This window comes from Mustelus asterias, chromosome 17 (genome assembly GCF_964213995.1).
Source record: "Mustelus asterias chromosome 17, sMusAst1.hap1.1, whole genome shotgun sequence".
Classification (NCBI taxonomy): domain Eukaryota; kingdom Metazoa; phylum Chordata; class Chondrichthyes; order Carcharhiniformes; family Triakidae; genus Mustelus; species Mustelus asterias.
Genome location: NC_135817.1, coordinates 6,117,347 through 6,130,361, shown reverse-complemented (window position 1 = coordinate 6,130,361; position 13,015 = coordinate 6,117,347). Strand labels below are relative to the sequence as shown.

The 13,015-nt window shown below is 39.1% G+C and overlaps 1 protein-coding gene across 22 annotated transcripts in view; it reads right to left on the bottom strand.

Annotated features, from left to right (window-relative positions):
• Positions 1-13,015, bottom strand: part of LOC144506293 (RCC1 and BTB domain-containing protein 2-like) — a 109,962-nt gene that overhangs the window by 44,990 nt on the left and 51,957 nt on the right. For 3 of the 22 annotated variants that reach the window (XM_078232196.1, XM_078232202.1, XM_078232203.1), the window contains exons 11-12: positions 12,046-12,176; positions 6,271-6,307 (exon numbers count right to left, since the gene is read on the bottom strand). The exons of 2 other annotated variants lie outside the window; for them this stretch is intronic. In XM_078232196.1, the coding sequence (XP_078088322.1) occupies positions 6,271-6,307; positions 12,046-12,176 (168 nt within the window). Of the gene's footprint in view, positions 1-1,276; positions 4,133-6,270; positions 6,346-12,045; positions 12,177-13,015 lie in introns of those variants that run through there. 17 more of the 22 variants (XM_078232207.1, XM_078232209.1, XM_078232208.1 and 14 more) reach the window with 13 other exon arrangements.

The window sequence follows — 13,015 nt, the reverse complement described above, 5'->3', positions numbered from 1 at the left end:
CCCTCTAAACAGGCAGTATTAATGACTCAGATGATTGGGGTGGATTGCTTTGTTTGTGACAGCTGACTGTGAAAACTTGGGACACTATTCACATTAACAGCTCAACATCATCCATGCAGAAGAACCATGGATATAAGTTATCATTGAACATTAATGGTTAATCAGTACATGAGTTCAATATCTCTCCATATTTCTGATTAAAAGCATGCAGAAGTCTGTACTCATGATTTGTTCAGCAAGAAATCTATTTGTCCTGCACATTATGGATTAAGGTACTGTTTTTATAATTTTTTTATAGTAAATAAAAATCTGCAAAGTGCCTGTGCAATATTTTTTTGTTATAACTGAAGGTTCAGGAGTGCAAGCTCTAGCTTTAATTGAGTCCTTTTAAAAAGAATTCTGGCAGATGTGTTAACAAACATCACTGACAGGGAGACAAACATTATAAAGAACTCAGCAGTACATCTCTGCTATTTGTATTTGGTTCCCATCTAATTGAAGCAAGGTAAGTGAAATATTAAAATAATGAAACAAAAAATGACAGTGAAGTAACTTAATTTCCTCCCCTATTTTAAAACTGGTGACACATGTGAGTTGCAGAGGTGGAGCAGACAATTGGAATTGCAAAGAAGAAGCTGCTGTCACTTGCAAATAGCAGAATGGGCCAAATCTCCAACTCTGCTCCCTATCCCATTTTCTAATGTTAGAATCATCTAAGGAAGCCCACCTCTATTTAAGAGGGGGGAGGATTGCTGCAGCATAAAATTTAGCAGCACAGTTCTCTGCTTAGTAAATGGCCATATGGAAGTGTTCTAGATATTGGAAATGCCTGCTTTAGTATATAGTCTGACCCTCACATAGTACTGCCAATACCAGTGTATATCCGAATAAACTGATCCTATTCACCAGTTAACTTTCTTGAATCATTTTCTGACACTCTGCTCATTGTGCACCACATGCTCTGAGGGCAATCTTTGGAGTGGCAGAATAGTGAGAAATTGCCTTTTCAGCATTGGGGCAAAGCTGCCAGTTATTTTCCAAATCTACCCACAACATCACAATGTGCAGCCCTGATTGGATGCTACAGAACTTATGGTATACTCAGCACAATATTCGCTGACTACTCACCTCAAGTGTACATTGTTAGTCTGTATGCCCAACAACAGATCCCACCCTCAAATGACCCACCCTATACACAATTACTGAATCAATGATTAATAATATCCTTTCAACTTTTAATCCTTTATTTTAAATGATAGTACAAGTCAAAGTGAAGAGCTGTCAGATGCTTTAATTATATAAGTAATAGTTGCAACAATGTCCAGTTTCATAGTTGTATGACTTGAATGAAAATAAACTGATTATGCTGAATTTTAGCATATGTAACAATTTAACATATCTTTCAAAATCACATTCTCAAGGGAAAATAAAGTTTCACAAAGGATCAAGTAGTCACTATTTGTAATATACAAAAAGCCAACGGTAAACAAATTACAATACAGCAGTCACGACAAACAAAAACATACTGAGGGCAGCATTAACATTTAGGTAGATTTGTTTCTCTAAATTAGTATTAAATTACATTTTCCAGTTATTAAATTTATAACCTTAATTTTGCATATTAGTGAGCTAATGGAAGGATTTGAATGCATATTTATTACCTATATCTGCCTTGGGTTGGCAATGACTGACATGATTAAACCACCACTCGTTGGGCCTAATATACAGAGGTCAAATGAATTACTCATGGACAGCAATTATAAAATGTTAAATTAACTGAGAGAGATACTGCTGTAATCTCACTCATTGTTAGATAGATTAAAATAGATGGCCATAATGGGTTGTAGCTAAACTGGGGGATGGACACTATGAAACAAATTCAGTGCAAGTCCATCTATGTACAGCTGTATTCAAATTTGCACCAGTATTAAATCTAACCATAGGTGAGTCTAGTTCACACCAACACAAACTTGTTGCACATAATTCATCTATTTGTTAGCCTCTGATAGCAGCTGTACTGCAATCTGTATAGAATGTTCAGTTAGAGCTCCACTTAATGCAACAAGGAGAAAAGAGGGTTCAGAATAATAGTTATGTAAGGATCAATCCACTTTGTCCCGTCCTCATAAAATAACATCCAAAACCTAGTATCTTAAGCAGAATACTACCTGTAGGATTATGGCAATCAATGCTGATAATTTCCCTGGAGCTGTGCTGGTATATTCCGTGGGGTGGGATAAAAGTCCACTGGGGGTATAGGAATTGGGACGGGGTGGGGAGAGCTCATGTGGGGACTGGCCTGAGTCTTTCAAATAGTTGTGCTACATTTAAATGGTTTTATTTCTTCTAACTCTTTCAGGATAACTATTGGCAGAACGATCAAAAGTTTGTGATTTGGGTCAGTGATTAGTATTGCTGCCTCACTGTGCCAGGGACTAGGGTTCAATTCCAGCCTTGGGTGACTTTGAGTGGAGTTTGTATGTTCTCCCCGTGTCTGCATGGGTTTCCTCTGGGTGTTCCAGCTTCCTCTCTCAGTCCAGAGATGGTGGATTGACTATGCTAAATTGCCCCTTAGTTGCCCAAGATGCGTAGGTTAGATGGATTAGTGTGGTAAATACACAGGGTACAGAGAGGGCCTGGGTAAGATGCTCTGTTGAAGAGTCAGTGCAGACTTGATGGGCTGAATGGCCACCTTCTGCACTGTAGGGTTTCTATATTGCTTTGTTAGATGGTTCTCTAGTGCAGCGCAATTGTCCAGGGGAAGGTGACACTTCTGGACAATTGAGAGATACTTGAGTTGCACCTAGCTTACAAAAAAAAAGCCAGAAGATGATGGAATCACCACAGAATAAAATTTGCTTTAAAACATCACACAATTCAAATGTATTTCTTTCCTTACTGAGAGATGGAACGTTCCTACTGCACCTCGGGCTATGCCACAGAAGAACCAAGGAGTTCTACTCTGCTTACTTAAGCTGTGGGAAGGACTTAGTTGCGGCCAAAACCTGAAGATAAAGTTCTATTCCTCAATAATCTACTAAAACATCTCGCCATTGATGTGACAGCATAGTTATTCTAAATTATCCATTATATGCCATAGCTGGCCCAGCAATCAAAGGGGATTTGTGTCCATAAAACATTCAATTATCTGTTGATAATTCTCTATGAATTAGTGTTTACCAGCTCCTTAAGATGTCTACTGATACAGCACTTGGTGCCTTTTGCTGGAAATCTAGAATTCCTATCTACCACTATTATTAATAAACTTATACTCTAATGAGTCATTTAGACATGCTGCTATCCTCCATTTTGCTTTCACTTAGAAAAACTATATTAATTCTGGAAAGCATAACTTTGATTGCAAAATTACTAAAATAACACAATGGGGTGCCACTCATTTTAAAGCAAGACACAGTGATATGAAATCAGCAAATACAGGAATCATAAGGATATTGCTAAAGCAAAACCATGCTATTTAGTTCTGACTTGCACATTAGATAGAATTTGAAAGTCCTTCACTCTACTTCTGTACTAATGTGCAAAATATATTGAAAGACTGACATCCATAATCTCTTCAAAAGGAAAACTAATTCCCCAATGGTTCAGTAAGCTTTTCCTTCTACAAGTAGCTGAACCATTCAGATGTGCAAAGTTCCAGGTTTGATCGTTGGTCCATGCTGATTCTCATCTAAGGCAGCAGTTTAGGAAAGGAAAAATGAGACAGGACCCATCTCCAGATTGTTGAGCAAACTCCAGGATTGTGCACATGCCAAGCAAGAAAGAAACTCAGCTCAAAATATTTACACCTACCTATTTAAGATAAATACAGAAATAATAGCTTTTTGGGCACTGTCAGTTGGCACCTGTGGAACTCACCCTGCCAGAGCTGATGTCTGAAGGGTAGGGGCAGATAAACTGATTTTTTAAAAGGGGAAGAAACTAAGAGGTGACTGGGAGACTGGTGCATTCAGTGTCTGCTCAAGTTCCTGCTTCAATTCCGAAATGCCCCGTGCTTGCCAGCCTTGCTGATGAAATTCTTCAAAAGTTCGTGGTCCATGTCAGAAAAGCTTTGTGTTTGCGTCACGGCTGTCAAATGATTGACACAGAACTTAAAGCAAAACTCTTCCAACCCCTGGAAAAACAATTCAGCACTTCATTTATCTGAAGGCAATTCAAAGCAACTAATTACCCGTAACATTCTGTCTTGAGGTAACAAGCTAGAAAAATCTAGGTACTTGATCACAGCATTCATTTTATTCACCAACCTTAAGGAAAAATACTGGAAAAAAGTTTTTGTGCTGTTGCTCCAATAAAGGTGGTTTGCACCAAACTAAATTGAACTATTTTTTTGACAACTGAATTCACAGTTTTGTTTCTAGCATCTTAAATGTTATGATGGATGAGGCCAGTAGAAACAATTCTTTTGCTAGATGTTAGATTGTTCTATAGATTAACTGAACATTTATGAAGGGAAATAGGCAGAATCAATGACAGAAAAGTAAAAGGTTGATATCTTGCAGTGAGACTTTCAGGAGCAAGGGAGAAAGTTAAAAAGAAATACCAAAAAGGTAGTAATCTCTGGAATACTTAAGATCAACAAGCAATGAAGATTGGCACAGAGAGAGGGTTTCGGATCCCTGGGGCACTGGGACCAGTTCTAGGACAGGAGGGCCCTGCACAAGCTAGATAGGTTGCACTTAAACATGGCTGAGACCATTAGCCTTGTGGGAAGCATAATTGACACTGTGGGTGAGGGTTTAAAACTACTTTGGCATAGGGAAGGGCACCAGGATAACCACTAGATAGAAGAAACCAGGTCCAGAGGATTGTGAAAAATAAACAGCACCACAGCAAGGATTCCCAAACTGGTACATGTAACCCTAGTGGTAGGCAAAACATCTCTGAAGGGTATGCAAGAATTTTCATCACACCACCAGGTCTAATGATGGATCCTCTCCCTTTCCCACTTCATTGTGATTGGTTGTCATTTGCATTACATTTAACCTGCGGACTCTGTTACAGGATTGATGGCATGATAGGCAGTTAAATAAAATAATCTTTGGGATGCATGGCAATATTTCAGCAGGTTTCCTTTTGGGGAGAGGAACTGCCAATTGCTTTGTTAAGATGGTTTAGTAAAACAACTTTCAATTAAGAATATACCAAGACAATCACTACCAATCAGATATTACAGAGAATGGGACAGCCTGGTCAAAAGCAAGCTGAAATATTCCTTGGTTGAACTGCTGTTCAGCTTTAAAAAAAATTGTTTGTTGTTGTCCAAGATTTTCTTTTTTATAGTGTCCTTCCCCTTTTTCAGGATCGTAGTTTTTCACTTTCATACTAATTTTTCTTTTGGAGGAACTCAAATTATTCCATGCTTTCAAAATAGTCATTTTCACCAACTTTACTGGTGGCTGATCTCTTGAAAAATCAATAATGATTAAGTATGCACGGATCCCAATTTAAATCTGACATATATAACTTGACTATGAACAGTGTCATTAAAGTGTTAAATGTTTTAATCTAAAATATGAATACTTTAAAGGATTAAGAATGTGTTAAAATTGATTCACCTTGAGGAAGAGAAAAGTTCATCAATGAGGCCCAGTGCTGAGGACTGCGTTTACTGAAACTAATGTGGAGTAAGTTTGTTTCTGGGGAAAAAACACTCCTCCTAATACTTAAACCTTGTAGTTTGAATGTTTTTAGGAAATGTTAAATTAGAAAGAATTATCAAAATTAAAAATGATGCCTTAATTAGTATAATTAGGTTAAACTGATGGGTCTATCATCCTACATTTAGGTGAAACTGGTGGGCGAGTTCCATCAACATCTTAAAATGTTGTTGTTACATGCAGCTGTTTTTTTTATATGCATAGCCAGCATATGGAAATTTGAACAGGTCTCACACAGTACCTTCCAGGCTGCTATGCAGCTGCAAACAATATTGCCAGAGCATTTAGTATCAACAAAAGCAGTTAGTTTAGGTTCAAATGCAAGCAGCATTTCTTGAATTCTTAGTGAAAGTGCGAATTTTCATCACTCACTGGGGTGAAATCAAAGTATTGTCGGCACCTTGCAGAGAAAACACCTTATGGTTCCAACTGTCACCTATCACTCCAAACATTATGCATTTATGCTCACATAGTTCATCCATCACATTAATGGTGAGTTGCACTATTAAAGCATTGTTTAAAGTTGTATGTGAATTTATCATCTGTTATTTCTGTACAATGCTTGGGCATCAAAGGGGTTAAAACATTATACCTGTGTGCTGGTAGGGATACTCGAGCAGCTGGTGGATCTGGAAGCAGATATCCAATAAGTTTGAGAACTTTTGCACTAAAGTAAATACATTTAGAAATAGGAGGGAATCAGACAGCAAGCAAATGTGAGGCGGTACAAGGTGAAGAATTATTGACCTGAAACTTTAACTCTGTTTTGCCACAGATGCTACCAGGGTAGTCCCAGTATTTTCTGTTTTTAAAAAAATCTTAAAATGGATTTGGAATACATGTACTATAAATTGCAGGGAGTGTGCTAAATGAGGTTGGTGAGGTGCAGGCACAAGTCACTACATGGGATTATGATATAGTGTCAATAAGTGAGAAGGCAAGGACTGGGAATTTAATATTCTTAGCTATAGAGTATTTAATAAATGCAGAGAAGGAAAAAATGAAGGGAAGGTATTGATCAAATTAATAAATACATTATAGCATTGGGAAGGGATGATTTAGTTGAAGGGCCAAACAGAACCTATTTGGTTAGAACTAAAGAACAATAGAGAAACTACTGTATATTATAGTCTATATCAAATAACATAGAGGGGATAGAGAAGTAGATTAGTTGGCAAATTACAGAAGGATGCAAGAGTAGTGATAATAGGATTAACCCTATATAGACTGACATTTTAACAGTCTATAAGACAGAGGGAGAGGTGAATTTCTAAAATGTTTACAAGAAAACTTTTGTGATCAGTTTGTTTACAGCCATTATGAAAAGGAAGCAGTGCTGGGCTGGCTCTGTTCTGGTGAATGAAGAGGGGCAAGTGGAGCATTTTACAGTGGATGAACATTTGGAAAATACCAATTATAATATTAAGTTTAGAAAAGCTACGGAAAAGGATAATGTACAACCAAAAGTAAACCAATTTAAGGGGGCTGGTTTCAAGTTAAAAAGTAATCTGACCCAGGTGAATTGGAAGCAAACATTTGTAAGCAAAACAGAAATTGAACAATAGGAGACCTTCAATGAGGAGTGCAAAGTAGACACTTTCCTCACAAGGGAGTAAGATATCGAAAGATGATTAAAGATATAGAGAATATCATGAAACGAAAAATGACAAATAAGATCCACAATACAGGAGATAATCAAATTGCATAGAGAAGTACAGAGGAGGTCCAGAAGAAATATAGAGGAATAAAGAAAATAATAAATTAACAGCTAACAACAGGAAACCCAAAAGCCTTTTATAAACAAATAATAAAAGGGTAGACAAAGGGTGGGACCATTTTAGAGAGTCAGAGGGCATGGCTCAGGTACTAAATGAGTGCAATGCATGTCTTCAAAGAGGATGCTGGGAATGTAGCAGTAAAGGAGGTAGTCGGAGCAAGACATGAATAATATACCAGAAGTTCTGAGAGAAACAAATTTTAGTGAGGAACTGAAGGAAATCAGCATTAGTAGAGAAATGGTTTTGGGGAAATTGTTGGGATTGAAGGTGGATAAATTGCCAGGGCCTGATAATCTTCTTCCCAGAGGACTTAAAGAAGTGGCCATGGGAATAGATCCATTGGTGGTTATTTTCCAAAATTCTTTGGACTCTGGACTGGTTCCTACAGATTGGAGGGTAGCTAATTTAAGCCTGCTATTCAAAAAGGGAAGTAGAGAGAAAACAGGGAACTACAGACCAGTGAACCTAACTGTGGAAGTTGCTAGAGTCCATTATCAAGCATTTCATAACTCAGCATTTGGAAAGCAGTAGTATAACCACACAAAGTCATCATTGATTTACAAAGGGGAAATCATGCTTGATGAATCTACTGGAATTCTTTGACGATGCAACTAGAAGAGTTAATCGAGGAGAACCAGTGGATGTAGTTTATTTAGACTTTCAGGAGCCTTTCGACAAGGTCTCACATAACAGACTACTAGGTAAAGTTAAAGCACATGGGATTGCAGGTAATGTCTCGAGATGGATAGAAAACTGGTTAGGGATAGGAAGCAAAGAGTTGGCATAAATGGGTCTTCTGTTTGACAGACAGTGACTAGTGGGGTACCGCAGGGATCTATGCTAGGACCCAACTGTTCACGTTATATATTAATGAGTTGGACGAGGGAACTGAATGTATTATCTCCAAAGTTGGGTGAGAGGGTGAGCTGTGAGGAGGATGCAGAGATGCTTCAGCGTGATTTGGATAGGCGGAGCGTGTGGGCATATGCAGTATAATATGGATAGATGTGAGCTTATCCAATTTGATAGCAATAATAGGAAGACAGATTATTACTTGAATGGGTGTAAAATCAGAGAGGTGGATACTCAGCGAGACCTTGGTGTTCTCGTGCATCAGTCGCTGAACATAAGCACACAGGTACAGCAGGCAGTAAATAAGGCAATTGGTATGCTGGCCTTCATAGCGAGAGGATTTGATTATAGGGATAGAGATGTTTTACTGCAATTGTATAGGGCGTTTGTGAGGCCACACCTGGAGTATTGTGTGCAGTTTTGGTGTCATTATCTGAGGAAGGATGTCCTTGCTATTGAGGGAGTACAGCAAAGGTTTACCAGGCTGATTCCTGGGATGGCAGGTCTGTCATATGAGGAGAGATTTAAGTCGGTTAGGATTATATTCGCTGGAGTTTAGAAGAATGAAAGAGGATTTCATAGAAACTTACAAAATTCTAACAGGGTTAGACAGGGTGAATTCAGAAAGAATGTTCCCAATGGTGGGCGAGTCCAGAACTAGGGGTCATAGTTCCCAAAGGTTATCCTTATCCTCAAACGGAGGTGAGGAGAAATTTCTTCACTCAGAGGTTGGTGAATGTGTGGAATTCACTACCACAGAAAGTAGTTGAGGTCAAAACATTGTCTGATTTCAAGAAGAAATTAGATATAGCTCTTGGGGCCAAAGGGATCAAGGGATACTGGCGGGGGCGGGAAATCAGGATATTGAACTTGATTATCAGCCATGATCATAATGAATGGTGGAGCAGGCTTGAGGGCCCGAATGGCCTACTCCTCCTTCTAGTTTCCATGTTAACTTTGGAAAGGACAAAAATAAAGAAGTACTTAAAGGGTTACTTTCCTCAAAGTAGAAAAGTCAGCCCATCCAGATGGGATGGATCTTAGGATACTGAGGAAAGTAAGGGTGGAAATTGCAGGGATCCTGGCCACAATCTTCCATTCCTCCTTGGACATTAGGAGTGGTGCTAGTGGACAGGAGGATTTTACGGTCTGTTCAAAAGAAGAGGATAAAATCAGGCCAGTCAGCCTAATATCAGAGATGGGAAAACATTTAGAGTTAATATTGCTGGAACCAAGAAAAGCATGGGTAGCTAAATGAAAGTCAGCATGGATTTGTTTAAGGAAAATTATGTTGATTAATTTGATTGAGTTTGTGATGAAATAATGGCGAGAGTCAATGATAGTAGCGCAGTTGATGTTATGCCGATGAACTTTCAAAAGGCATTCGATAAAAGTACCAGATAATAAATGTATTAGCAAAATTAAAGTTCATGTCAGTCTGGATACAAAGTTTGCTAAGGGACATAGAGATTAGCAGTGAACAGTTGCTTTTTAGACTGCAGGGACAGATACAGTGGTGCTCCCCATGGATTGGCATTATGACTACTGCTTTTTTGATGTACATCAATGACTTGGACTTCAGTATACAGGCCATAACTTCATACTTCACAAGTGACGTAGAGAATAGTGACAGAATGTAGGAGGACATAGAGACTGCTGAAATTGACAGGCATGATAGGCGCAGACAGAAATGTGAAGTGATGCATTCTGGAAGGAAGAATAATAGACAAATTAACTAAATTGGACAGTTTTAAAGGTGATGCGGGAGCCAAGAAAGAACTAGAGATGTATGTATATATATATATATACAAACTTTTGAGGGTGACAGGACAAGAGGTGAAATTTTCTTTCCATGCAATTAATTGCAATTGATTTAAATGTTTTTTTAAAAATCATGTTCTCTGCAGTTGCAAGCAGAGCTTTTCAGTTTTTTTCTCTCATTGTTGCTGGGCCGTCTGCTAGAAGTCCTTTTATTGCTACTTCAATGGCTTAAATGGGATTTTGTTTATTTTTACTCTGGGATCTTTTATGACCTTGCATTGTGCGGGGCAAGATTAACAAGTCAAAGTCAGGAGGTTCCTCCCCAAGGAAAAGATCTATGGATTCATTTTCAGTTTTAGTTTAGACGAGGGTGGATATCAGATAGAAAGCAGTGTTTCTCTCTTTCTCCCTGGCTTTGGAAATTCTGCTGTTAGCTGGAAGCAAGTTCCTGGCCTTCTTGGAGTAGAAAATCTGCTGTTGGTAGTTGACTTGACTAGAGTCTCCCTGGTGTTTTGGGAAGTTGTTGAGTCCAAGCTTGTCTGTGTGTGCCTCAAGAGAACTGCAGCATTCAACCAAAGGACTAAATTCTAGTATCATGTGAGCATTAATCTTTGCTGTGTTAAACCTGTGGATAGGGTTTTGTTTAGGGATTTGCCTCATTGGAACGGTGTTTTAGCTGTTAAGGTTTATACAATATCATGATTGCTTTTTTTCTTGTTTGTAAATTGGTAAAAGTTATTGCTAATTTTCTTTCTATACATGTTAACTGTATTTAAATAAACTTTGTTTGACAAAAGCTCCTTAAGTGGATCATTTGAATCATACCTGAAGTAAAATGTCTCATGCTCATCCTAGCCAAATTCAAAGTGCAGACTTATGATCCAGGCAGACTTCATAGAACACTTTGGGGTTTCTGACCTGAATTATAACACAATGAACTAGAATTCACTGCCTGAAATGGTGCTGGAAGCAGATTTAATTTTCAAAAGGGAATATATCGAATATTAAGAAGTCTCACAACACCAGGTTAAAGTCCAACAGGTTTATTTGGAATCACGAGCTTTCGGAGCACTGCTCCTTCATCAGGTGAGTGGAGAGATGGTTTCACAAACACGGCATATATAGACAAAGGCACAATTGCAAGATAATGGTTCGAATGCGAGTCTTTACAGGTAATCAAGTCTTTACATGTACAGACAGTGCGAGTGGAGAGAGGGATAATCACAGGTTAAAGAGGTGTGAATTGTCTCAAGCCAGGACAGTTAATAGGATTTTGCAAGCCAAGCCCAGGCCAGATGGTGGGGGTTACGCGTAGTGTGACATAAACCCAAGATCCCAGTTGAGGCCGTCCTCATGTGTGCAGTTTCTGCTCGGCGATTCTGCATTGTCATGTGTCTTAAAGGCTGCCTTGGAGAAAGCTTACCCTAAGATAGGTGGCTGAATGCCCTTGACTGCTGAAGTGTTCCCCGACTGGAAGGGAACACTGCTGCCTGCCGATTGCCATGCGGTGTCCGTACATCCGTTGTCGTAGCGTTGTCTTAAGACTTGATTACCTGTAAAGACTTGCATTCCAATTGTGCCTTTGTCTATATATGCCGTGTTTGTGAAATCCCTCCACTCACCTGATGAAGGAGCAGCGCTCCAAAAGCTCATGATTCCAAATAAACCTGTTGGACTTTAACTTGGTGTTGTGAGACCTCTTACTGTGCCCACCTCAGTCCAATGCCGGCATCTCCACATCATATCAAATATTGGAAGGGAAAAAAAGATATAGGGCTCTGGAGGAAGAGTGAGTAATGAGATTAATCTGAAAACTCTACAAAGGAACTGGCTCAGGCACAATAATGCTACATGGCCTATTTCTGTCTTGGGTCATATCAAGGTAGTATGAACTGAAAGGACATTTACTTTCCAAAGCAAGCAGGAGGTTCATAATGAACACGTTTAGCATATTTAGTTTGTTCCCATTCTCCTACCTTTGCCTGATATTTCACTGCAGCCGACAGTAAAGTGATGGCATTCTCCACAGAAATGCCCTGTTTAATAGTCTGCTCACAAAGGTTTTTTAAGCTGTTCTCTCCGTAAAATGCTGCCAAATCTAAAAGGCCTGTAAGGGTGAAAACAATAATCTTTTTAAAAACTAGTGTCTTGAAAAGGAGCACTATCTTGCTTTTAAAATCTAAACTAAGACCATTTATACCATGATTAAAAGAATATTTTATCATATACTTACATATAGTAAATATGGACTAGATGTGTATATCACTGTGCATATCAATTGTGTATCATTGAACTCAGTGAAAATCTTCAGCATTGCAGCAGTGTGACAAATACATTGCAACTGCTACAATCACATCAGGTACAACAGAGTGGTTAGCACTGCTGCTTCACAGCTCCAGGGGCCTGGGTTCGATTCCCAGCTTGGGTCACTGTCTGTGTGGAGTTTGCACATTCTCCTCGTGTTTGCGTGGGTTTCCTCCAGGTGCTCCGGTTTCCCCCCACAGTCCAAAGATGTGCGGGTTAGGTTGATTGGCCATGCTAAAAATTGCCCTTAGTGTCCTGAGATGCATAGGTTAGAGGGATTAGTAGGTAAATATGTAGGGATATGGGGGTAGACCCTGGGTGGGACTGTGGTCGGTGCAGACTCGATGGGCCGAATGGCCTCTTTCTGTACTGTCGAGTTTCTATGATTCAATCTATACAGCCCAGTAACTGCACAGCACTAGCCTGTATGGATGGGCTGAGGGGTCATCACATCCATAGGCAAACCACAGATGGCAGACCTGACACTTGGCTTTGTCACAGATGGATTCTTCAGCTATGAACTGTCTCAGTGATGACTAGGCATAAAATATATAGCTCATAAAATTTCTTTCACGCCTATTCCTAGGTGGCATGATATTAACCCTTGTTTTTACCATCCTAGTCACTCTTGCACTGCTGCTC